The following is a 24,603-nucleotide window of genomic DNA, read 5'->3' as shown; positions in this document are numbered from 1 at the left end:
AAAGTCTGGCTTGGCCTCCGAACAGAGCAGCTAAGAGGACCTCTTCGATAAAGAAATCCCCATGGCCTGAGTCATTTAAATCTAGACTGTGAGGTGTGAAACATACTGGAGGAAAGGGTTCAGCAGTGCTTGCCTTGTGTGCACGTGCATGCGCACATATAGCAGATGAGCTAGCAGGACTTTCCCAACTTAGGTTGCTGTCTCTCTGTAATCTCAGTTTAAGTGTCCTAAAAATTAAAGTGGAGCCCCTGAGAATCCATCTGTGGCCCATGGTGAATTGTTTGCACCTCTGCATTTCATTCAGCTCACAAAAGAAAGAAAAACGTGGTTGAGAGATTTAGTTTGTTTTTTTTTTCCTTTTTTTTACAACTTTAAATACAGTACTGAGTATAAATTAATCTTACATTAAAAAAAGCCAAAAAAAATTAAAATAAAATAAAACCTCACCATCTTTACAAACCAAAGGAGACAGATTTTGGAACAGGAAAACAAAGTGTCTTAAGACTTGAGGGCTTAGCGTAGGAGGAATGGAGCAAGGTGCAGCCTTGGCAGCGGTTATCAAAAGTGCTCTAGGCTTGCAGGAGGCGAGGGCTGAGTCCACGGCAACTTGTAACAGCTCCCAGGTTGTGGCTTCACCTCCTGCCCCCAGCTCTTTCTGGCACTTTGCTCTGCATCAGCAGTGTGTATGTCAGGAAGAACTGGGAGAAATGGCTGGAGGCAGGAGCGGCAGGCAGGAACTGCAGCTCTCTCTCAGGGCAGAGGGTTTCTCCTCATGTAACTCTGCAGTGTCCAGCATGGCAGGATCCGAGACTGGGACGCCAAGGTGACACTGAAAATTCCCAGCATAAATAACATTTCCGCTATGACTGACTATTGCTTGTGCAGAAATGACCCCTGCCAGCCAGAAGGGAGTCCTTCTCAAGAGAGATTTTGCAGTGGCCTGGGAGGGACTCTGTGACTGACCACCCAGTTGTTTCTCAGAGGGCTCATTTCTGCCTGATTGCTGCTGCGAACAGCAGGAGTCATCCTCATTACTTTCTTTATACCTGCATACAGCTACCCACATCTTGGACCTACTTCCAAGCTCAGTGGACTTGGATCATCTAATAGGTAAAATCCAGGAGCATGAAGGAATTTGAGAGCGATGATGTGAGGAAAAAGATGGGAGATCCAGGGACACTGACAGGGAGAGCAATGAGGGCATGGTGCACAGGACATCCATTAAGGGGTTAAAAAGCTCAGGGGAATGACATTATTCTGCTTTCAGGACTACAGAACAGGCAAGGACAGCTCATTTAGATTAAGTCATGCTTCTAAGTTTGGCTCTTGTTGGTCTTGTTGTCCTGCCACTTCGCCTCCTGCAAGGAAGTTGTGGTGGGGGGTTGGTGGAGAGTGAGAGAAAAGGGCAACAAGACAGAGAGAGATCAGACTGTGCCTCTGTCTGTCCTATCTCAGACCCCACAGGCACTGAGTAATATTGCAGAAAAAGTGTGCTTTTCTTCTAGCCCACCCAAGCTGATGCATGCACATGCCGCTGAGGTTCCTGCCACAGGGGAATGAAATCCATTTAAGAACATATATATATATTTTATATATATATATATATGTATATATATGTATGTATAAATACACACATACACACACACACACACACCCGCACACACGCACACACACACAAGCGCACACGCACCCGCACACACACAGGTATATATATATATATATATATACACACATATACAGGCGCACACATACAGAGCAAATTTAAAAAATAATCTGAGTCCGAGCCTGGAAAGCTGAATTCTCCACCAGCATGTGCAAAGATGGCTCCCCTTGTCAGGGGCCAGGGGTGTGGAGACGATTCTGCCAGCCGTCTGCTCCTTCCCCATAATCCAAACGCCTTCTGGTCAGCACCAGGAGCAGGAGGGGAAAATGGGGAGGGAATGCATTTGGCTTCTTTTCTTTTTTTTTTTTCTGTTCCCCGAGATGTTGTATATTCTAGTGGTTTTGGTTTTTCTTTTTAAAATAAAATATACACACGCACATTAAAAATATAGATCTGTCCAGGTAGGGTGATAAAAGTCCTTAGTGCATTTTCCATCATGGTTTGCCGCTTGCAATCTGAGATATGCCTGTTTTGAAAAAGTAGGTCCAGTGCAAGTGTTGGTCTCAGCCGAGCCCCCCAGCCTTACCAGAAACACAAGGAAAAGGAAGAATATTCCCCTCCTCCCTCTGTCCATTTTTCTCCTCCTCTCAGAAGAAATTGGACCCACTTTCCTTTTCACATTTTCCATCCTGTCCTCTGGAGTAGGGAAGGCATTGTCCTGTCCTCACCGCGTGTTGTGGTTGATGGGGTTCATGGTTGTATTTGTATTTTGTTCTTTTCTTATATATATAAGTTGTGTTTGTCTTTTTTTTTTTTTTTGTAAAACTTTAAAATGATGTTAATAAATGAAAGAAGGGAGAGACTTTGGTGGGAGAAGGTCCACTGATGGAAAGGGAAGCACCATTTGCCGTCTGAATCATACGTCGAGGCAGACAGACAAAGAGGAAAAGTTATCACTTCAAGGACCCCATGGGGGCAATATAGCAAATATATTAAATAAACCTGGAAGAGAAAAAAAAACACACACAGCATTAGAATACATATCCCTCTTCCCCTGCAATTCCATTCCTCTCTTTTTCTCCTCTGGAAATGTTTGCATTGAAGTGCCAAATTAAAAGCCCAGGAGGGCTTTTGACCTCTATTTTTCCTCCTGGACAGCTTGAGCCAGAGCTGAGATTTGCATGGTTTTGCATCATTTATACCCTGGGAACTTTGGGCTGGCCAGAGGGATCCTGGGATAATCAGAGCCCTTGTAGGGCTAAGTGTGGGAATAATACTCCCAAGATACCTGGCGCCCCTCATCCCTAGCTCCTGAAATGCAACACAGTGGAAGTTTGTCGTCTCCCTCTCATGAGGCAAGGGGAAGTGAAGTGACTGGTCCAGGCTCATTCAAGAGGCTGTGGCAGAGCTGTGACTGCTGAGTCACAGGCCAGGGCTTTCACTATTAGCCTGTACTGCCTCTTTCTAAATTCAGCCCCCAAGTTCCATGCCCAGGCTACTCTTTCTTTTATGCACCTTTCCCTCTCACATGAGGAACCAGGGCTTTTTGCTTGTACCAGTAAAATTCTTCTGATGACGAGGGAATTACTCCTGTTTACACAAGTCAGGGAGAGAAGAATCAGACCCTGGACTGACAAAATCCAGATCTATTGCCAGAGATTCCAGTTCTCCTTTCCCCTTGTATGACCTTTCTTATGCACACAGACTTCCTGCTAGGAGAGAGATGAACCAAAAGTGTTGCTGCTTCTGAGTCTTTCTGCCAACTCAACTAAAGAAATAAAAGCAAAAGGGATCCCCAGAGCAACATTCATTCTCTGCTTTCAACGGAGAATCAATAGAGAAAGGAGAACAGGAGCTGCTCCACAAAAAAGATGAATAACAGAGACCTTGAGGGGATTTAGGTGTAGAGAGAGGTCAGGCTCACTGTCTGGCTTTAAGAGATGCAGAGAAAAGGGTGGGCAGGGCTGAAGAGCAAGGTCGAGTGGCAGCATGATCCTTCCACCTCTACAAAGAGCCATAAATAGGATGCACGTGTGGGTCCCAGCCTAATCTTTTCCCCTCCTGTGACCCTGGTTCTATCATGCTCAGGTCCTGCAGTAACCCCAGGCTGAATGAGCAACCAGTGCTGTGGGAAATGTCCGAAGTGTCTAGGCAGAACTGTGTCCTGGGAGAACATCTCTCTCGGTTGGAAAAGCAGCTTGCTGTTACCTGCCTTGTGTTCTCTCTCCCCTGCCAGCACTTCTATGCTAGGAGGATTTCTTTCAGCACTTTCTTATCGTTGACATGCTTGTACTTCTTATGTTTCCTCTTCTGTGCTGGCGGCCGGCGTACTCGTTGCCTCTGTGAGACAGCAGCTGTGGTGAACGATGATGACAAGCCTGCCAAAACAGAGGAGAGCGTGTCTGTATGGTGAGGGGCAGCCAGGTCAAGCTGAAATACCGTTCCCCACTCACTACCAACAAAGAGCTCTGCAAGAGGGGCACCACAAGGTCCTCATCCTCCGTTCTTCTTTTGCCACTCTTTGCTCTACACCCTCTCCTTTTCCCCAAGCTGTCTTCCCTCCTTGTCTCTCACCTTCCCCTCCTTCATTTCCCTTGGTTTCAACCCCTTGCCAGATGGCAGACATCCTGGGAAAGTTTCCTAGGCTGGTATAAATCAGCAAAGGCCCATGGGATTCACTGGAGCTAAGCAGATTTAAACCAATGGAGAGCTGGTTCCTCTCTCCCCAGCCTCTCTTCTCATGCCTCTTTCCACTCTACTAATGCCAAGATTCTTACGTCTCTGTTCACGTTGCCCTGGCCGGCTGTTTCTGGGAGGCTGACGAGACACCGCTTCACACCGACACTGCACGTGGTCCTCCAAAGGCACGACGACTTTCTTAAATATTGGCTTCCTCTGGACAAATTCGATCTTATTCACCTGTGTGGGAGAGAGAGGCATTCAAAAGATGAATGCAGCTGTAGCTCCCACTCTGTTAAAGTAATCAATCTCAGTATGCCTCTGTACTGGCTTTCCTCCTAAAGGGTCAGAAGGCAGTTTATGGAGCATGGTTCAAATTCAGAGGCAGTGTGTATTGGAGCAACTTCTGCACACATAGGCAGAGCAGACCTAAACCAGGCAAGTTTGGATGTGACTGGTTCTTTCCCCCATTCCTAACTTGCAGCTGTTTCTGGTGTGGAGCGGGATAACTGGTTGACCACATAGAGAAACATGGCGTGAGTGGAATGGGATGTGCCATGATGGCAGAGACCTGGAGGCAACCAGAATTAATTGCCACAGGATCCTACAGAAAGGGCAAAAACAGCATAACTCAGGCCCGACATAAGCAAATGCAGCCTCACCAGCTCTGCTGAGGCCTGTCTGAATTTGTCTCAAGCTCTTTAATAACTCGCAGGGCTGAAGCTCTCAGCTGTGCGTTTCATGGGAAAGGTGGTGCTCTGGAAATTCCCTCGGACTCTCCATCGGTGCTGACTCAGAGGGAAAACTCACTTCTCCACATCCCACCACAGGGCATAAGCTTTCTAGGGGAGTTCTCCCACTTCAGGAGTGGCCAGGCCTGATCCTGTTTGGCTTATCTAGCAAGACCACAGTCCCTGAAGTGCTCTGCAAGCTATAAATACTTGCTTTGCTGTGAGTCTGGGACTGAATTCCTCTAAACCCACTGCCCCCAGCAGCATCCCTCGGCCAGTGCTGAAGCAGCCAGGCTGTTTATCTTTCCTTGAAAGCCCACTCCACACGCTTCAGACCACACGCTGCTCGCTAGACAAACACTTCCAGCCAAACAATAGAGAGACCTCTGTCCTCAAAGAAACCATTTCCAGGTCACTTTTTCTGGCTGGCTTTTGACCTCTTGCTTGCTTTTTCCACAAAAACAACTCCTGTTCCTCCCCCCCGCACCATTTTTCCCTCATTCAGCCTGGCTTTTCTGAGAAAGGAATTTCCTGATGAAACGGGCTGTTTGAATGCAATCTCTCCCCGCCAACCTCTGCCGTCTGCCTGGGGGAGTCTCTTACAGCTCAGGCAGAGGACTAGTATGGGATGAGTATTATTTTTAAACAAGCTGTCTGGGAGGAAGCTGTGAGAAGATCACTATTAGCTGGGAGGTGGGCAGGATCAGAGCAAGAGGTTAGCTGTCAGGTGTCTGCTTGCAGCCCGACCGGGTCAAGAGGTAGCGGCAGGGCTGTGAAAGAGGAGAAGCTGCTTCAGTGTGTGTCTTGGGAAGGAGATGCAGCAACAGTTGGGAGACAGAGCACAAAAAACTACAGGTCCTCCTCTTTTTGCATCAAAGACAGCTCCTGTAGTGTGTTATCCTGTTTTTTCTGTTCTGACACAGAAGACAAGGCTGCCTTGAGCCACAGGACTAGCGAGGGCCATGGCACGGGGCTGCAGCTGGGGACGGTGCCCTGTAGCTCTGCTACGGTGACAGTCCCCAGCTGCTGGACAGCACCAGTCCTCCAAGCAGCTAGCACAGACCTCACCATGGGCGAGAGGCTGCAGTGCTGCGCGGCTAAGGCAGAAGACGTGACTGCAGAGAAGTGTTAGGGAAAAGACAGCTGGGTGAGCCTTGTACATGAGACTTGCTGTGGTTTTCTTTTGGGGGGTTGGAGGTGGAGGCGGGCTGTGAGAGGAGGGAGCTGCGGAAAGGGTCTCGCTTACCTGGACATGCCGGACACGGATCTGCGTGGGGCGACACTGCACGTTGCGGTTGTTGCAACACCCGGAGCACCGCTGCACCTCCACGCAGGGTGGCCACACCACAAAGTTGGCATTGGTGCTGTCCACCATGTTGCGGGAGATTTCAAAGACCACCGCCCGTGTCTTGCACTCTGCGAGGACAGCTGGCTCTGCTGCTGCCAGAGCATCTACGGAGGGCCAAGAGAAGGAGGGAGGGTGAAATAGGCTTTGCAGCTGTTACCAACCTGCTGCAGCCACCTCCACTGGAAGAGAAAGAGACTGCACTGCTCTCCCACACACACACATATGTTCTTTCCCCTCCTCCCAGCCATCCAGCTCCCTCTCTGGACAGGACAGTGGCCTATGAGAGAGCCCCCAACAAAACGATGCTTCTCACTGCGGCGACGGTCTTAGGCAGGAGATGACACTTTTTTACACCAAATCAAAACCTGAGGGATTTAAAACAGAGCAACTTGCAGAGCTCCAGGCTCCCTCTCCTACACTGCTGGGGCGTATAAAACCCGCTGTCACACAAGGCCCAGACCCTCCTTCCCATCTGTCTACACATCCATGCACACAGCACATTTCAACCTCTATCTCAGCACATGTATCTCAGACTTGCACCTGCACCCACCTACAGCTGCTCAGGTTAGTGCCACGACAACCACAAGGTGCAACATCCCAGACTCACCTAGGCTTCGTCTCCCTCGAGACAGGGCCACAGGGTTTTGACCAGGCTGAGTTGCATTCAGGTCCACACTTGAGCTATCCTCCTCTGCAAAGGGAAGGACATGATCTAATAACACCGGGTAGAGGTGGGAGAAGGTGGCAGGCACCTGTGCTCCAGTCACCAGGCAAAGTGCAGAGATACAGGGTGAACCATGGCCCCAGTACACCATGCTAGGTGTAAATCCACAGCCAGATCACAGCCATGCTGGGGCATAGAGGCTCTGTGTTTGCAGTTCAAAGCAGTTCACACCAATAAGCCTACTGTGAAAGAGCGGTCCTAGCCAGGTCTAGCAGAGGAAAACTAGCTCATGAATGACATGGCCTTAAGTAGGACCGTCTGGAGTAGGAGAGGGTTCAGATCAGTTGGCTGAGCCCAGGATATGACAAGGGTGAAACAAAGGCCAGGTGGGACAGGCAGGAAGTTTTTAGTACATGAACACTGAGGTGTCTTGTTGAGATGGCTAGGGACTGGGAGAGTTCGGGAGTGGGAGGGCAGGGAGAAGGGTGACAATGGGTGGGAGGTGGAGTGCTTGGTTTCTCTCTCCCAAACCATTATGCTCACTCTATGTTAGAGTCAGTTTTATGATAGAAGAACAAGGGAAAAAAAGTTAAAATGATTTTTCCCCCTGTACTACTGTAAGGTAAACTGCAGGACCTGGAGGTAGTTCAGTCCGCAATGGGAGAGGAAGACAGATAGCATTCAGCCCAGCTCTGAGCAGTTCCCTCCCACCCCACTGCTTTTTCCCATAGGAAGTGCTGAATAGAGAAATGCCCATAATCCCCATGGAGCACTCCAACATGCAGCCCCTCCTGAGCTCTGGACAATGGCCGTGCTCAGAGATAGCTCCCACCCAGCCACAGCTCCTTCCTTCTCTGGCCTGCTTTAGCAGCTGAAGGAAGCAGAATGGACGTCAGCATCAAGGGAGCAATTTTCTTAAAGGGAATTTGGGGCCAGTGGAAGATCTCTGTTTATCAGAGATGTATTGGAGCAACTTCCCGTACCTATCATGTCCCATCCCTCTTCCTCAGTCTTGCCTTAGCAAAGCCTTCTTATAAGGGGAAGCAGGGACGTAGTTCTCTGCTCAGCTCAGAGGCAACTGATGAAGGATTTGGGATGTGTGCATAGACACTGTATGCATGAGGCAGGAATCATCTGTCTACGCACTCAGCATGCACATGAGGCGGGCAGACATGCTTTAAAGTGGCTGGAGAGGTGTGGTCAATTCTAGGACACCACTCATCTCACCCAGAGGCAGACACTCAAAATGGTGGATCATGCTCTAAAAGGGCCCACAGTTCTCCGTGGGCTACAGAGCATGTCTGGATGACTGGCTTAGATGGGCATGTCTGCTTTGCAGGTATCCACAGTTACGGGAAATTACTCCCACTCTACACATCTCAGCTGCTGGGTCTAGGACGGTGTCTAAGATCAGGAGAGCAATATCGCAGCTCATCTACCTTCTGTGGCTGCCAAAACTTGGCTCCTTATGCAGTCAATGGAGGACAGCAATTGTGACACCTACCCAGGGCACAGATGGCGCAGGGAATAGCCCTGGCTGCTTTGGGGCTAATTTGCTAATACATATCCTTGCTAATACACTAATTCCACACAGAGCAAGCAAATGGTGATGCCCCTCAGTCACTACCTGAGGCCTGAAGAGCACCACATGGGGCAACAAACAGAAGGCTTCATAGCACCCGCCTCTGCTGCCCTGGCCAGTTTTTTTCTAACTACGACCTGAAGTGAAACCAGTGGCCAACAAGAGAAGCCCTCTTTATTTCTTAATCTTGAGGGCTGTCAGTAACCAGGGCAAAGATGTATCTGTTCCTTAGATATTGGGACATGACGGACTGCACGCATCTTCTCAGCCGCTCCTTCCCCACCCCTCCATCCTGCGTTGTCTGGAATTTTATCAAGCAAGGGTGGGGGCTGCCTTTTGCGCAAAGGTTAAGTTGATGAGAAGAGAGAGAGGAAAAAAATAGCAACAACTGTTGACTAGAAACAAATCTGCTATTGAAAACCGTGTCCCTCCCTCTCCAGGTTGCCCTACACCCCAGGTCAGTGCTGCAGCTGCGGCTGAAGAGGGTCTGGGTGGGGGGACCAGCCTGGGACAAGCAAGCATGTCTAATTTTGGAAGTTGCCCCATTGTGTGGCTCGTGGACAAGGAGGAGGGAACTGGGGAGGGCAGGGAGCGGCTGTGGCGGTGGTGGGGAGCCTCGTCGCCTCTTTCTAAGGCAAACAATAGCTGAACACAGCTGGTGCCCTCCCCCTCGCTTTCCCCCCCCTGCCCCTCCAGGGCCGTTTTGAAAGGCAGCGGGAATGCTTTTGAGACTGCGCCAGTGGTTGGACTGGCATAGGAAACAAAAGCAGGAAATTCTGTTCCCCCGTAGATAGTGTCTCGGCAAGGATTACAAAGCTCCAAACAGACAAAACACAAGAGAGAAGGCGAGCTGGGGGGGCCGGGGGACGACGGGCGGGAGCAGGGTTAGAATAGAATGGAATTTGCTCTGAAGAGACCGTTTATAAATAAATTCCTGGGCCAGCCCAGCCGCCGTGGCGCGTGCTCCAATTCCCACACGTGCCGACCCCTCCACGCTTCGCCGCTCCTGCTGTTCTCTGTACTCGGCCCTGGCCAAGTGACCCCAAGGCACTGGAGCCCCCAGAGCTCTTATCTACGGCAGGAGGTGAAGCAATGCTACCCACAGCCAACCTGACTTAGCCCCTGTCCTGTATCTCACCCATGGACACGTGCTCTGCTGCTTCGGTCTTGGAGCCTCTGGGGACCCGTGGCCTTCCCTCCATGCTGAACCTGAGAACTCACTTGGCACTTTCCTATTACCCTGTTTCCAGCCCCCATTTCTCCACCTCTAAAATGGTCCTTGGCCAACTCAAGCCTGGCTCCTTGTGCATCTCTCAGGCTGAAAAGCACTGACCTCAGTCCCATGGTCTCACCTTGCCCAGCTCCTACTGTTTTTGTAAGCCGGCATCCCTCGATAGACCAGGCAGTTAGAAAGAAATCCAAAAAGGTATCTAGTTGCCTAACTCCCATATGTTTCAGGGGGGCTAAGTGTGTAAATACCTGGGTCTTGGCTCCTGAGTGGTTCCTGTATTTACAGTGAAGCCTGCCAGTAGTGTATCTGCTGGAGAACGGAATATCCCTTCCCACCTCCCGAAAGAGTTAAGAAGACAAGAGGAGTGTTTGGTGAAGAGGAGATTTACCTACGGAGTCTATCCGCAGGGCACGCTGGAGGTCGCTGATGGAGCGCACTGAGCTGCCTCCCAAAATCTCATAAATGTCTTCAGGTATGGGGTCCCCCTGCCAGATGACAAAAAAAAAGAGGAGGGGGGAAACAAGTGTTAGAGAGGTTATGTGCAAATATTGCATCATGGAGCGGGGCAAGGCAAGGGGATGGAAGCAGCATGGGAGGAAGCGTGACAGAATCAGTGAAATGCAGAGAAAGACATGCCCTTGTGAAAGCATGAGCCTGAAACCTGAACAAAAGTGAGAGAGCCCTCTCGCTCCCTCTTACAAAGTGGTAGGCAGTCTGAAAAAGCAAGAAAATGCACCAACTATAGGGTTACCCACTGCAGCCCTGAATCCTACGCAAATAGAGAGCAAGGTTTCCTTCTCTGGTGCTGTATGACTTCTCCAGGTGGCCTCTCATTCCTGCTGCCGGCAGCACAGGCGTTTTAACAGACTTCCCTTACACTATCAGATAAAACCTTCCTAATACTTCCCTCTGTTATGAAACTCCCTCACGGGCTTTGTCAGATATTGTGTGTGTGTGCGTGTGCGTGCGCGTGTGTTTTCAAACCACAGCAGCCCAATAATACACATCATTTGCATACTGTTAAAAAAAAAAGCAGGGGGAAAGGAAGATTGACCTTCACAGTTGAGTTTGCTGCTCTGGCACGAGCCTGCGGTGAAACCACAAATGCTGCAGAGAGCACGTGAAAGGGTTTTTCGGGTGGTGGGCTGAGGGGCTGATCTGGATGGAAAAAAAAAGCATAAAGTTTGCATATCACTGGATGTCAGTGCCAAAAACCTTAAGTAGCCAGGTTTTTAAACACACCAAATGATGGGCTAGATTCAGGGTGTGTGCAGGCAGGTGCAATACCATCAATCTCTTGGGAATCTTACTCTGATACCAGAATTGAATTGGTCCCAGTGACAGCACTTAACAAGACTACAAAGGAGTAGTGTGGGAAAGCAAGCACTGGTTAAAGCACACTTCCGAAAGACTAGAAAAAGAGATGGAAGAAAGCACTGGCCAAAATGTTTGCTTAGCTCCTAGCTGTCTTCATTCAGGGTTACTCATGAGGAAAAGCTGCTCTTTCAGCTGGGTGCTGAATGCCATCTGAGTCGCAGCCCTATACCACACCCCTGTAACTGAGAGGAGATTTTTGCTCGTGTGTTTATGAAACGCAGGGATTTTCATGAGGGTTTTTATGGGCAGTTGAGGGCACGTGTGTGGTCTGTCTCGTTTACGGCTCTTCATTTCCTGCCTACATTCAAGGCTTAAAGCAGAGAAAAAACATCAGGTAGGTGGCCTTAAAACATTGAGGACTTTAGCTTCAAATCAGCAGCAACTTTTGTATGGGTGCTTGGCGCTGGTACCTTCCCACGCATACCTGTCCCTTGGCCACCCACCCTTCGCCTCTACTAATGGGGTAGCAGGAATGATGGTGTGCTCCCTCCTCAGTCCACGCTCCAAAATAATAACTTTAACTGAGAATTGTTGACTGAAGGTTTCTGCAGCCCATGTTATGGGGCAGAAACCTTCCAGGATAGATGCAAAGCAGACAGCACTAGTATCCTAAACCTCCACAGCCAGATCCCCCAAAGACCTTGAGTCAGAGCCCTCAACCCCTGCTTACATTGGGCAACACAAGCAAAGACAGTGCAAGGTATCCCATACCCAACCCACTTTGCCCTATGGCCCTGGCACTGTAACATCTCACAACAGACACGGACAAGATCCTTCAGAGAAAAGCAGATTTTAGATCCCCAGCCATTACTTGCTCAGAGTCTCTGAGGCTGCCAGCAGGGAACCAGCTTCAGTGATGGAGGAACAGTGAGAAATAAGCTCACATAATTAAGAGACCACTGAAGAGCTGTGAAATGAAGATGCCTTCTGACGACTTCTCTACTGGGAGCTGGAGCGGGACCAATAGCCCAGTGCTGAAAGACTCTGCAGCACTTTCCTGCACCACACACAGCAGTTTCTAGAAAAGGGGTCATTTACAATTCCTAGTGCTTGCAACCACAGCTTTGCACTGGGCAATGAAATTAAGGCTTTTTAATGTTTGCACCTGTCAGCTAAATGCATTTGTGTACGAATGCTGCCCTGCATAGACGCCTCTGGTCCTTCCTGATACTTAATATGTGTAGGAAATGGAACTTTATTTTAAACCCTGGCACTTGCTGAGGGGAGAGTGTGGGCAGGTGTTACGAGACTCGGGGACTTTGGAGGCAAGCTGGGAGGTGTCACCTTGCTAACTGAGAAGGGGGAACAGATATGAATCAAGGAGAGCAAATGCAGGCCCTAAGGAGCTAGATTGCTGGGTACTGGTTACAGGAATAAGCTCCACTCCCTGCTCACAGCATTAGTGTTAGATGCCAGTTTTTTCTCGTTGCAGATACTATCAGTATGGCTACGGTATATCACCAGCCCACGTAGCTCATAATCCTATCCTCCTACCCAGGGTTTGTGAGGCAGCTCTGCCAGTGACAACTGCAAGCCTGTGAAACTCCTCACTTTCCTCTTGTGCTGCAGAATTGTGCCCAAGGCTGGCCCAAGAGCAGTATGTCTGAGCTACACGGCTGGTCCTTGCTCCCCTTGTGGTCTGCGAGAGTGAACAGCCATGCCTGTGGCCCCCAAGCCCAGCCCTGTGCCTGGAAGACTCTGAGACTGGGGCTTTGCCAGCCTGGGCTTGGTGGGGAAGGGGCACAGGAAAGCAGATCCACCAACCACCTCCACCTGATCCCAAAGGGTCAGAAGGTAGAGCAGAAATGCAGGAGGTGGGATCCCTGATAGACCAACCCAAGCAGCTGGTGCTTTTCCTGCTTAGCAACTCCTCTGGAGTTATTTGTCTAACACAGGTTAACAATCTCCTTTTTAACTGTGCGGCAGATCAAAGACGACTTGTCTCAATGGACTCCTGGCTGGCTGTCAAGTGCCCTGAGGCCTGGCCTCGTATATGCTGCAAGGCCACTGAATTCCTAGAAGAAAATAAGTTTGTTCTTCCCTCCCTCTCTCCGCCTCCCAGTGCCTGGCTCTTCCCTCAACTGCGTGGGCACCCACCCACTCTGCCAGTTCCTGGCCAGGCATGTCCTCTCTCCTTCTCCTGGCTGCTGGCACTTGGCAGGTGAGAGCCAAGGCACACGTTACAGCAGCGAGCAGAGCACCTGGGCAGGGGCCCTGCCTGCCCGGCAGCTGCTCTGTGCTGCGGGTGTGAAGCTGTGGCCTCTTGGTGTGTTAGCTTTGCCTCCTTCCTCCCCGACGTCAGCATCTTTGGCTGGTGCAAACCAGTGCACGTGCAGCATACCCTGCATGTAGCCCAGCGTTGTCCCAGGTCAGGTCCTACCATTCCCCCTCTGCACACATACTCTCCCAGCATCAGCCTGATCCCTAACCCCTCTACCCATTTGTGTCTGGAGCCTTCCACCAAGGTACAATTTTGAGCACCAGGAAGAGATGGTGTAACCATCTATGCTGAAGTGAGCGATCAAGCACGTATCCAGTCTATACAAGGTAGGAAGGGAAGCAGGAATGCTGCAGAGGCCAGTTGCCTGCCCTGGGGTTAGGTATATCACAGGCATTGCTGGGTGGAAGGCTTGGCTTCCTTCCCAAGGCCTGATTCTCCAAGCCTGCTATGGGATGGTAGAAGATCCCCTGGTGATCAGCCTTTGCCAAGGTGGTGTAAGGAATATGCCAGGCCATTCCCTGCTCCTCCTTCCAGCTATTCACAGGCAAGGGTTGCAGTCTTACCACAGAGTGCATGTCATTTGCTAGCACAACAGATACAGGGGAGGAGGCAGCAAAGGCTGTGAAACTGGGAGGAAAGGGAGATCCTCGGGGCTCACAGAAACCAGTGAAGGACACTCCCAAGGTGAGGACTTCTCCAGTCCTTTTTTTGGATGGTGTGACTACATACCTATGTGTGACTGCACACAGAGGGACAGAGGGTAGCACCTCTGGTCTAGAGCAGGGAAGCACCAAACTGTCTGCCATTCTGCCCGGGAAAGGGACTTTCTTGAGCATGTCCAGATTGAGCATGTCAGGAAATCTTAGTAGCAGGGTCTCAAATGATCAACCAGGCAAAAAAAAAAAAAATCAAAACAAACAGCATTTTCTTTCTCCTTCTCAAGCTCACGGGAGGATCCTGAAGGGAGGCTCCACAGCATTCCCTGGCAGAGAGCAAAACAGACAGAATCTGATGCTGGCCAACCTCACCCAGAGGCACTTGCACCCTTGGCATAGGGTTTTAACCCTTCCAGCATAGAGGAATCCTGATATTCACCTGCCAGAGGATCACATCTGCCTCTCCCCTCACTGGGGGGAAACCCTCCTCAAGAGCATCCCTTCCACATGGGACATGGGGCAATGGCTTACGTTTTGCTTCCTTAGAAGTGCCAAACTTCCGTTTGATCTTGCCCACGCTTCTAAAGTAGAGATAGACTTACCCACCCTTTTCCCCTTTCAACGGGGACTTTACTGCTCCACCCTACTCCACAACACCCCCCCACACACCTCCCCTGCAAAGGTTAGAAGTATTGCCCCCTGGGCCTATTGGAAATAGCGCAGGAACCACTGTCATTCTCTCCTGCTGCTTCACATCAGCTGATAGTGGGAGACAAGGCACATACAACTTGCCTTGCTCCTTCCACGACATGTCATCTGTCCTGTAATAGCTGTCCTGGCTTCCATTTTTTTGTTCCTCTCACAATTTCATGCTAGGAAGACTTGGGGAGAGTCCTGGAGCCTTACATCAGGAAGATGCAAACCAGAGCTGGGCCAACGCTATAAGCTAGCACCCAGCCGCACCCCATTCCTTGGGAATTCCAAAAAGCCTTGCCAATAGGATTTTACCCAAGCAAAACCACGCCTGGCTTAGCCTATCTGTGTAAATGTTGCAAGGCAACTATTATAGCCCGCAGGGCAAATGCAAATAGGTTAGCATCCTTGCTTCCCAACTGGCAAATACCTTCCCTCTGAGATGCACACTCCCTCCTGCTGGAAGAGCTCCAGGGCCTTCCAGCTCCAGATGGGTGTAATCGAAGAGGTAAAGGGACTAAGACTCCATCTCACAGCTCAGATCTCTGCTGATTAGGTGGCAGCTAGTGTTTCTGGAGCACTTTCTCCAGCAGGTCTGAGGAGGAGATGCAAAGTCCCATTCAGAGGATGCCTACTATTGCCTAGTAAGAGCAATACTGTACACCTTTGCTGCCTGCACAGGTGTAAAGCACTACGAGTACCTTTGGGACTGGCTGCAGGCAGGAGCATCTGCTCAAGCAGAAACTTTACTTGCTGCCTGGTATTACGCTGCCAATATTATGACAAGATGATAAACATTACTGTCCCTCCCAAGGAACCTGGGGTCAGAGCCAGAACTCCCAAACCCTAACCCTGCTAGACAGTCATAAAGTTGCGCAGTGTTTTCAGGTGTTTACAGCGCAGAGTATCAACCCCTGAGATTAGACACTTGCATCTTTACTCTTCCCTAACGCCAGCCATAGCTGATGATTCACGTTGCATTGGAGAGGGAGATCCAAGCCACCTACAGAGGAAATAACCATCCTCTGCCTAAAACAAACATAACCACTGGGCAGCCCACAGCTCTAAGTGCTTCCCTTTGTGGCTTGGGCAAGGGCAAAACAGACCCATAAGGAGGTGATGCTTTGTACCCATCCCCTTCCCCACCGCCCACAAGAGAGAGTGCCTAAAAATGAGCAAGGAAGAGACAAAAATGATGCAAAAGGAAGGAGGTTTTGGTGGAAGGATATCTCCTGCCTCTGACAACCCCCAAGCCATAGATCCAACCCATGGTTTTGTCACGTTGGGTAGAACTGAGGTGGGAACTGGAGCTTTTTGGGTGAATGTAGGGGCTTTCTGATCCCCTCAATTTTGTATGGGATCAAATGATGAAAGGTCCCAGGGCTCCAGTTCCTAGTCCACAATTCTGCGGGGGGAAACAGCAGGAAAGCCAGCTCCAGCCTCTGGATGGAAAAGAGGCTGTGATTTTTCACGTGGGGAAAGAGAGCTGGTATATGTTCATTAGTCAAATCTACCACCTGACCCCCATCCTGTGCCCTGCTTCCTCCTAAGCAGCGTGTGTGGGAGGGGTGCAGGGGGAGCAGGATGACATGTTTGCGTGACTGTGTGTAAGCGCAGTAGAGATATTCATCTCCGTCCTCTTTCTATGGCCCCATCTAGAAATATACCTTATTCAGTAACTGTGCCACCCAAATGCTGGTATCTCTGTCCTTCCTATCCCCTTCCTTGACCCTTTCAAAGCCTTTCCACGCTTTCTTCTTTGGCAGCAGCCCATTTACATGATATTTGACTTCAAACTCTGTTTTTCTTGAGGTAGCAACCAGGCCTCAGTTCCTGTCTTGTGCACACCATGGCAACGCCAAAATAAAATGGTAGTGTGTATACGGGACACGCTGCATGCATATTTGCAGGGTGCCTGCATGACTGGAGGGAGTGAAAGGCTCTGCAGAGCACGTGATTTACGCGCTGCCTCCAGGGATGACAATCTTTGCATGATGCTACAAGTGAGCTAAGAGAACCATTCAGGAGGTCAGTGGGTTCCCAAGGGACTCCACAGCAGCAGCGAGCGCCAGCACCCTTTTTCATTTATACATTAAGCAAAGACAGCTTCAGCCAGGTCTCCACTTCCCTTACGCCTGGCACTGATTCCAGACATGGCCTAGGGCGTAATATATATATATATGTATATATGATGAAGTCAGGCAAGACAATTTTGCAACAGTTGTTCTTCTGCAGCCTGAAGATACAGCTTCTGTATCTCCTGGGAAAGGTGGAGTTCCTGCTCTCTTTCAATATCTACTTGCAGCAATCAAGAACAAGCCTCCCCTTCATCTCATTTTCTCGACCCTGTCTGCAAGGGCTCCAGAGACAGCGGCGGCCGCCTCCAAAACACCCGTAGCTGCGGGCCAACCGCTTCGGGCGCAGTCGCCGGGCCGGGAGCCGCCAGGCTGACACCTATAACCCCGGCGCCCATGGCAGCGGCCTTGGCACCCCGCAGCGCCCAAGCCACCCTTTCCTCCCACCCACCCACCCACCCACAAGGGCCTCGGGGTAGCACCAGGCGGCAAAGCCGCCTCAGCGGCCCCGGGGGAAGCCGAGGCGCGAAGGCTCCTCGGCGGGGAGCCCGTGCGGAGGGGAGGCGCCCGCAGCCCCCCGCGGCGCCAAGGGCGGGAAAACAACGGCCCCCAACGGCCGCTCTGCGCCCGCCCTTCCCCTCAAGGGCCCGCGCGCCATGGCCGCTGCCGCCGCCCGGCTCAGCCCGCCCCATCGCGCCGGGCTCCCTCCGGCCCTGGCGGCGGCGGCGGGCGAAGGGGAGGGAGGGCGAGCCATGGGCGGCAGAGCGCCGCGCACGCAGAAACGGAGGGCTGTGGGCGAGCCCTTGGCTCGGCAGCGGGGAGGCAGCCAGCCGCCTCTGCCCGGCACCCCCCCCCCGCCACCGCCACCGCCACCGCGCCGCACCTGCGGGCCGGGAGGCGCCGCTGCCCGCCGCGGGGGCCGCAGCTGGGCGGCAGCTCACCTGCAGGCGGGCCAGGGGCAGGTAGAGGATGAACGCGAAGACCACGCCGAAATGCATCCCGACTTGGAGCGCCGCCGGTTGCAGGCACATTGAAGGAGAGCCGCCGGGCAGGGAAGCGCTTTCCTCTGAGAGCCCCGCGGCAGCCCGGCCTCAGGCACCCAGGGCTCCGCGCTCGCCCATACGCCCCTCCGAGTCGGGCGCTCTCCTGCGGGGTTGCCGAGGGCAGAGCTGCTCTTGGGGAAGGGGGTGAGGGGAACAGAAGTAATTCTGGGTGGCTTGTCCGTCTCTCTGCTATCTCATAAGCCGCCGGGAACGCTGGAGTACGGAGGAAGAGAAGAAACGCAGTCCGTCAAAACGCTGCGCATCCAGAGTCCGTTTGCCTCTTGCCGCGACAAGTGTTTTAGTGTTTCCTTTATTAGGCGGTCCGCATGCTATTTTTCCTCTGGATAGTCTTCTTTTCAATGTATATAAAGAAATCTTTTTGCAAACAGGTAGCAGCGACTCAGTGTCCTTAGGGGGGGAAAAATGCACGAAATAATTTAAAAAAATTTTCCAAAGTTTTGTACGAAATCCAAAAATAAACTCTTCTTCCTTGATGTTTCCTTTTTAAAATGCTCCTTTTCTTCCTTACGTCTTTTTGTTTATAGAGAAAAGTTGGTACTGTAAAATTGAGTATCTTCCCCGTACATTAAATTCTGGCTTGGGTGCCTTTTCTTGCAAAACGTTGGCAGTTTGGTTGGATGTGAGGTTTGCTTTGGCTTTGGAGACAGGTGAGAGCAGACGTTTTTCCTCTGGCCTCTGTGTGCGTGTGTGTGTATGTGTGTGTGTGCTGAGTCTTGACAAGTCTCAGAGCTGAGCTGCTGCTGCGGCTGCCTCCCGTGCTCTGTTGCAGCAAGGGGAAAAAAAAAAGGTAGAATTTAATGGGAGGAGAGAGAGCTGATGGGTCTTTATTTTAGTCTGCAAGCTGAAAGAGAGACTAAACTGGCACTTTAGGGCTGTTCCTTTTATAAAGGAGAAGAGATGGGTGGAGCATAACTTGCCATCCTCCTCTTGGCTGGGTATCAAGACGAAAAACCTAACAATTCTTTGCTAAAATAAAAGTGTATTAATTAAAAACGACTAATTAAAAACGACTAATGCTACAATATCCCAGATGAAGTTGCTTTCATGTCACATGAGGAGTGGGGAGAGAAATTCCTTCCTCCTGAGCAAGTGATAAGAGAGGAGTTCCCAGTACAGTAGTTTGTTATTTTTTTGGCCCCGGGTTCTCACTATTGCAGTCTGGAGCCTCTTTTTCTAAGCTCAGCTTGGGTTCTTCCCTGCCCTGCCGCGACGCTTGCTCCGAGGAGAGATATGCCTTTAAAATCTTACATCTCTTTAGGGGGAGGAAAAAAAGACAGAGAAATTCAAACGTTGCTACAAGACAATCCGGTGCTGCTCGTGGCGCTGCGAGGTATTTTGCTGCACAATTATCTCCGTAACGTAATAAACATCTGAAGGGAAATTAAGCAAGCAGTTATTTGCTGGGGGCGGGGGGCTTGAGAGGGAAAGGCTGCTAACAGGTGAGTTCAAGAAAGAGTCACATCCTATTGAAAAAACACGTGTACGCACGCCCTCTCATGTGCACGCGAGTGATGCCTCGGTGCAGAGCTGCACACTTCCACAGCACCTCCGACGGGGTTTCTGCAGCAGCCTGTGCCGTTTGCTGTACACCAGTGCGTTCCTGCACTGTCATGCACTGCAGGCTTTTGCTCCGAGTCCCAACCATCTTCCCTGCTGTCTCTATGCTGCACACACATTTCTCTATTCCAACTGCTTGCATTCACAGCTACGTGCGAACGCTCTCACTCACACGTCCCTGGGTGTCCATGTGTTCTCCTTCCCTCTCCTCCTCTCTCTTCCTTTCTCACATGCACACACCCACCTGCGCACCAGCAGCTTCATCTTGCGGCATCACACACGCTCGCTTAGACTATCTGGGTGCTCCTGAGTCTCATGCATCCAGCCCTCTCTTAAACACACAGTCTAGCACCAGTATTTGCATACGCGCCATCCAGAGCGTCCGGGCATGGGGAGGAGCTGCCAGAATGGAGCAGCACGCAGCCCACTAAATGTCTTTTTTGTAGTAGGGATCTAACAGCACTTCCAAGCTTAGCTAGTCGCACCTCCCGGACCTGACTTTGGTCTCATGTATGTGGATGCTGGACACAGGCACAAGCAGAACTGGGGGCCTTCTGTCTCACAACAGCAATGTCTTCTGCTCCTCCCATCGAAGAGATGGGTAACGCAAGCACAAAATGACAAGCCCTACATAAGGGCAAGATGCTTTTGAGTACACGGTATCATCAGCACTTCACCCTGGCCCAGAAGAAGAGAGACACAGATTTCTCCACTGGTGGAGAGTTTGTCAGAGCCACGCCAGCTCCAGAGCCCTGGCCCTCTGAGGTGCACAAGTGGAGTGGAAAGGAATGTCCTGGGATGCCTCAAACCAATCCTGAAGCGGATCTGTCTCAGTTTTGGAGCTTCAGTGGGAGGAAGAGGTAATGCGATGTGTATCTTTGCTCTCTTTCCCCTGCCCCAAACTACCAGAGACCTTAGCGGGACTTCACCTTAGATGCTCCAGCCGTGCTAGTCCCGTCCCAGCCCAAATACCTCTGGATACTCTTAGAATTCCCCTCATTCTCCATCCTGACCTGCCAGCAGCATATCAGCCATTTCATGTGACCACAGAGCAGGTCTGATCCTTCAGCAGGGTGGAGCTATTATGCTAATGTCTACCTGGGCGCTGAAATTCTTTCTGAAATCCCTAGGAGGCTCTAAAAAAGGATTTAAAAGGGCCGAGGTCCATCTCCCCTTGCTCCATATGGCACCTGCTAAAGGAAAAAGTTGCTCTGGGCTCCTCTGCAGTGAGTGGGAAGAAAGCCGATAATTCAGGATGGCCAAAACAGCTTCTGGAAGTCCTTCCTTCTCTCATTTAAGTTTAGAGGAAGCTGAGGGCAACTAGGTCCCTAATGCACATGACCTGTTAAGCGTTAAAAGTTTAGGAGGGGTAAATGGAAGCTGAGGTGCCCTTCGAGGATCTCTGCCCTAGAATAAATTGGCACAGATCCACTGCCTCCACGCCACCTCGTTCAGGCTGTGGAGGGGGTCCCTCACACGATAGTGGCTGCCTTGCCAGGACAGAACAGCCTGCGTGTGGGAGGGTTGATTAAACTCCTCAGCAGGGAGATTTATCACCATCAGAGAGGAGAAGGACTCAGCATTAAGCTTGCAGGGAGTGCTGCAAATTTGTTGCTTGGTAGTGACAAAAGCTGCTGCAGGGTCTGCTTCTTGGGGGCTATGCATTTTCTTAATATCCGGCTGCATTACATGGGAGCTGGGATAGAAATAGAGTTATTTATTTTCATGTGGATGATGCTGGGCAATTTTTAGAAGCTCAACATCAGAAACAAAAAGCTAATTCCCGTTGAATCTCTAGACGACAAGGAAGAGGATGTTTGGAATTTGACTTATCATCTACCTATGACCCCACTTGGAAAGAGAGCAAAATAATATTTAAGCCACTCAGGCTTCAGTGGCTTTTCCTTATTCTTTCTGTTTTTAAGACGGGGACAGATTTTTCTCTAGTGAGGTATTTCAATCCAGGCTGTGCCAGTCTCACTCCACTGAGTTCACTGGCATTGAGTTCAATAGAATTGCACTCACTTAAAATTACTGAGCCCTGAGCCAGTCGGGAGCTCCTTTTATTCTCTTGCTTTTGTGAAATTAGCTTGTTATTTATCCCATGAATTCCCAGCTTTAATGGGGACAACTCTATCTTCCCTTCACATGCCCCGTGGGGTGGGTGCGGAGCCCCCCTTCTGAAAGCTGCTGTGGTATCAGTGCCATAGATGTCACAGGACAAGAGTTGGAGATATGTGCTGCCGTTGCATTATGCTGGGGGAGATATTTCAAGGCTATGTGAGGTGGCTTGATCATAAAAATGGTCTGCTAGAGCATCACAACTTGACAAGGTCTGGTGGCAACTGTGTGACAGCTGACAATAGCCCCTCAGGCAAACTGCGGCAAAACCCAGCAATTTCATAAGAGCCTGTAGCAGCATTTCTTATTAAAACACTTTCACCATCACCATAGCTTTCTAACCTGTGAACAGCTGAACTCATCTCCTCAGTTATGTCCTTATTACTAGAGAGCGGGCAACACGTGTCCCAGCACAATACACAATTCCTTGCTGCGAGACCTCTCCCCTCATCTTAAATGCTGGTGGAGAAAATGATCTACTAGCAACCATCCACAGAGGCACAATGTCAGGGGTGATACCTTTTCCTTTCTTTTTTATTTTTTGGAGAATTGTGAAACAGCAGGAATTAAAACAGGGCTTACAATGGAAAGCAAGACTCGGTCTGAACAGCAGAGATGTCTCAGCCTCTCCATGATGAATCCTCGTTTGAAAAACAATCAATGGAAAGAAATTAGGAGGTGTTGAAAGCCAAGTTGCAGTCAGCCCACCCACTCAAGGTATCTAACTTAGGTGGTGCGACTACTCTGGTGCCTAAGTTCAGGAGAACGATGAGCAATCCCTACGCCCACTCTGTGGGGCTGCCACAACTGTCAATGGAGGGGAGCAGTCGTCATGCTGACGTTAAGCACCCGGAGTAAGTTTGATGCTTAGTCTACACCAGGAGGCCCTTTCTGCGAGTGTATCTGTTTTACACCACGGGGGCCTGTTTACGTCAGGTTTATCCCAACCAAAGCGATCAGAACTGAGTAAACGTACGTAGCTTATGCCCACATTTGCACCATATGGCCCAATGACTTCCACGGGAGTCGCACCGACTTCCTGACAACTCAGTTTAGTCTAAAGGAGAAAGAAAGGAGGAACAGGGAAGAGAACGAAGGAAGGAGACAGACAGGCAGGGAGCATTGGGTTTACATGTGGTGCTGGAGAAAGGCAGAGTTTCAGGCATCCAGGGCGTGCAAAATTCACTGTCTTGCCCCTGGAGCTGCCAGGGTAAATGGTTTCTAGAGATGAGTAAATCATCACGGAGGAATTGACTCCAGAGGGGGGAAAAGGGGAAGGTGTCACCTGGCAAGCAGCTACTGGATGTGACCTGCCAGGCCACCCCTGGGAGTTTTCCCACCACCTGTCTCTCCCCGGTGGAGGGATACTCCCTGCCCTTCACCACGTCTTTCATTTCATCCATGCCTGGCAGAAATTTGGCAAAGATGAGAGGGTGAGGAAGACACACAGACACATCCAAAGGGCAGAGCAGGGACCTCAGTGACAGGAGAGAGGGAAAGGGCTTGTGCAGGGCATGGCTGTTGCCCCACGCTTTGGGAGGAAGGAGAAGGCAAAGTCACTTTGCATCTCCGTGGATGTGCGAATTGTGCAGAATTCAAAGAGCGAAGGCAAAGCTGGGGGGACTGATATATCAGGGCTTTCCTGTACGCATGCACGTTCCTGTGCCGGGGAGGGGAGGTGGCAATGCAGCCTTCCCTGCTCACGCTACCGTATATTCTCCCCCCCCTCCCTCCCCCCAGTTTAGAGTAGAAGGGAACAATTTCCGTATTCTGGCAACCACCCATTATATCTATGGATCTGCTCCCCACTCCATTCCCCCGTCTTTCCTGTTTTGATGAAAGGAAAAAATGTTCTGCTTTCCTTCTTTATTTTTCCAGACTGGTGAATAGCACTGGAAAGGAATTTGTCTCCCTCCCCCCTTCCCCTCTCCCGGTATAATAAATATATATGTATGTGTGTGCGGGTGAATACACCACACGTCAGAGGTCATCTATTGTTTTTGAATAGGGCTATACTATTTTTGTTTCCAAATTGAGTGGGTGGGGAGCATTCCCCCTCTCAAGCAACACCACGCCAAACACCGCTTCCCGCGCCCTCAGCCCCTGCCACTCACCGTATCCCCATCCTTCGCCCCGGGTCTGCAGCAAGCGGTGGCAGCAGCAGCGTCAAGAAGGAAGCGTGCTGAGCTAGAGTAAAAATAGCCCCGGCAGTTACTCAGCTCAGAACGTAACATGACTCATGATATGAAATGAAGATGAGGGTCGAAAACCAAAAGCGAGCGGCTCTTCTTCCCCCCACCTGCTAGCGTTGCTCACGTCGCAGAGCAAAACCCGTCCTCAGCGGTGCTGGCTGGGGGTCAGGGCGCAGGCCCAGCCGGAGGCGGAAAGCCCCCTTCTCCCTGGCGCGCTCACTGCGCGTCCCCCCCCCGAGGTCTGGCCCTCCCTCCTGCGCCGGTTTGGTTGTGCCGACACCGGGGGGAAGGTGAATTTGGGCACGCTGCGCCCGAGCCTCACCTCCTGAAAGCCGCAGGCTCAGAGCAAAACCGTGATGCGGTGGGAAGAAATACCCTTCGGCACCCTTGTGCCAGGGTAGCCACCAGCTGGCCTGGCTTGGTTGGCAGCAGCGCAAACACGGACCAAGATCCCGGTTTCTCCGCAGCCTGCGTGCCTGGAGCCGGCGCAGGGATGAGGAGCGGGTGGACACCCGCCGCCCACCCGCTCCCCGGGCAGGGTGCTCCCCGCACAGTGCTGGGGACACCCTGCTCCCTGGGTGCGTGGGCAGCACTTCTGATACGGCGGGAGGCCGGCTGTCGCTATCTGCCGGCGTGTGTAATAAAGGAGGGAGTTTAAAAATAGACTTTGAGCTGCAATGCCGGAAAGACAGCGAGACGTATAGAGCCGGTGTGTATTTAACCTACACGCCCTGTGTCTGACGCCCCGCTCGCATGGGCACCGGCCCCAAAGCAAAGGCCCCGCTCGCCAATCACTGGCGCAGCCCTCG

General features: G+C 51.1%; 1 protein-coding gene across 4 annotated transcripts; it reads right to left on the bottom strand.

Annotated features, from left to right (window-relative positions):
* Window positions 1-328: 328 nt before the first annotated feature.
* On the bottom strand, window positions 329-24,331 carry PDGFB (platelet derived growth factor subunit B). Of its 4 annotated transcripts, XM_068941758.1 has the most exons (9): window positions 24,117-24,331; window positions 23,717-23,789; window positions 17,802-18,684; window positions 10,227-10,323; window positions 6,969-7,052; window positions 6,260-6,465; window positions 4,381-4,522; window positions 3,812-3,981; window positions 329-2,605 (listed from the first exon to the last, which is right to left on the bottom strand). In XM_068941758.1, the coding sequence occupies exons 3-8, from the start codon at window positions 17,889-17,891 to the stop codon at window positions 3,845-3,847; spliced, it is 756 nt and encodes a 251-aa protein (XP_068797859.1). In that variant the 5' UTR covers window positions 17,892-18,684; window positions 23,717-23,789; window positions 24,117-24,331; the 3' UTR covers window positions 329-2,605; window positions 3,812-3,844. The 4 variants fall into 4 exon arrangements, with proteins under 4 accessions (XP_068797859.1, XP_068797888.1, XP_068797869.1 ...); XM_068941787.1 differs by lacking the exon at window positions 24,117-24,331 and having other exon boundaries at window positions 3,816-3,981; window positions 23,717-23,975; XM_068941768.1 differs by lacking the exons at window positions 23,717-23,789; window positions 24,117-24,331 and having other exon boundaries at window positions 17,802-18,917.
* Window positions 24,332-24,603: the final 272 nt, after the last annotated feature.

Source organism: Struthio camelus, chromosome 1 (genome assembly GCF_040807025.1).
Source record: "Struthio camelus isolate bStrCam1 chromosome 1, bStrCam1.hap1, whole genome shotgun sequence".
NCBI lineage: Eukaryota > Metazoa > Chordata > Aves > Struthioniformes > Struthionidae > Struthio > Struthio camelus.
Note: the sequence above shows the minus strand (reverse complement) of the source record. Positions and strands in the feature narration are given on the sequence as shown.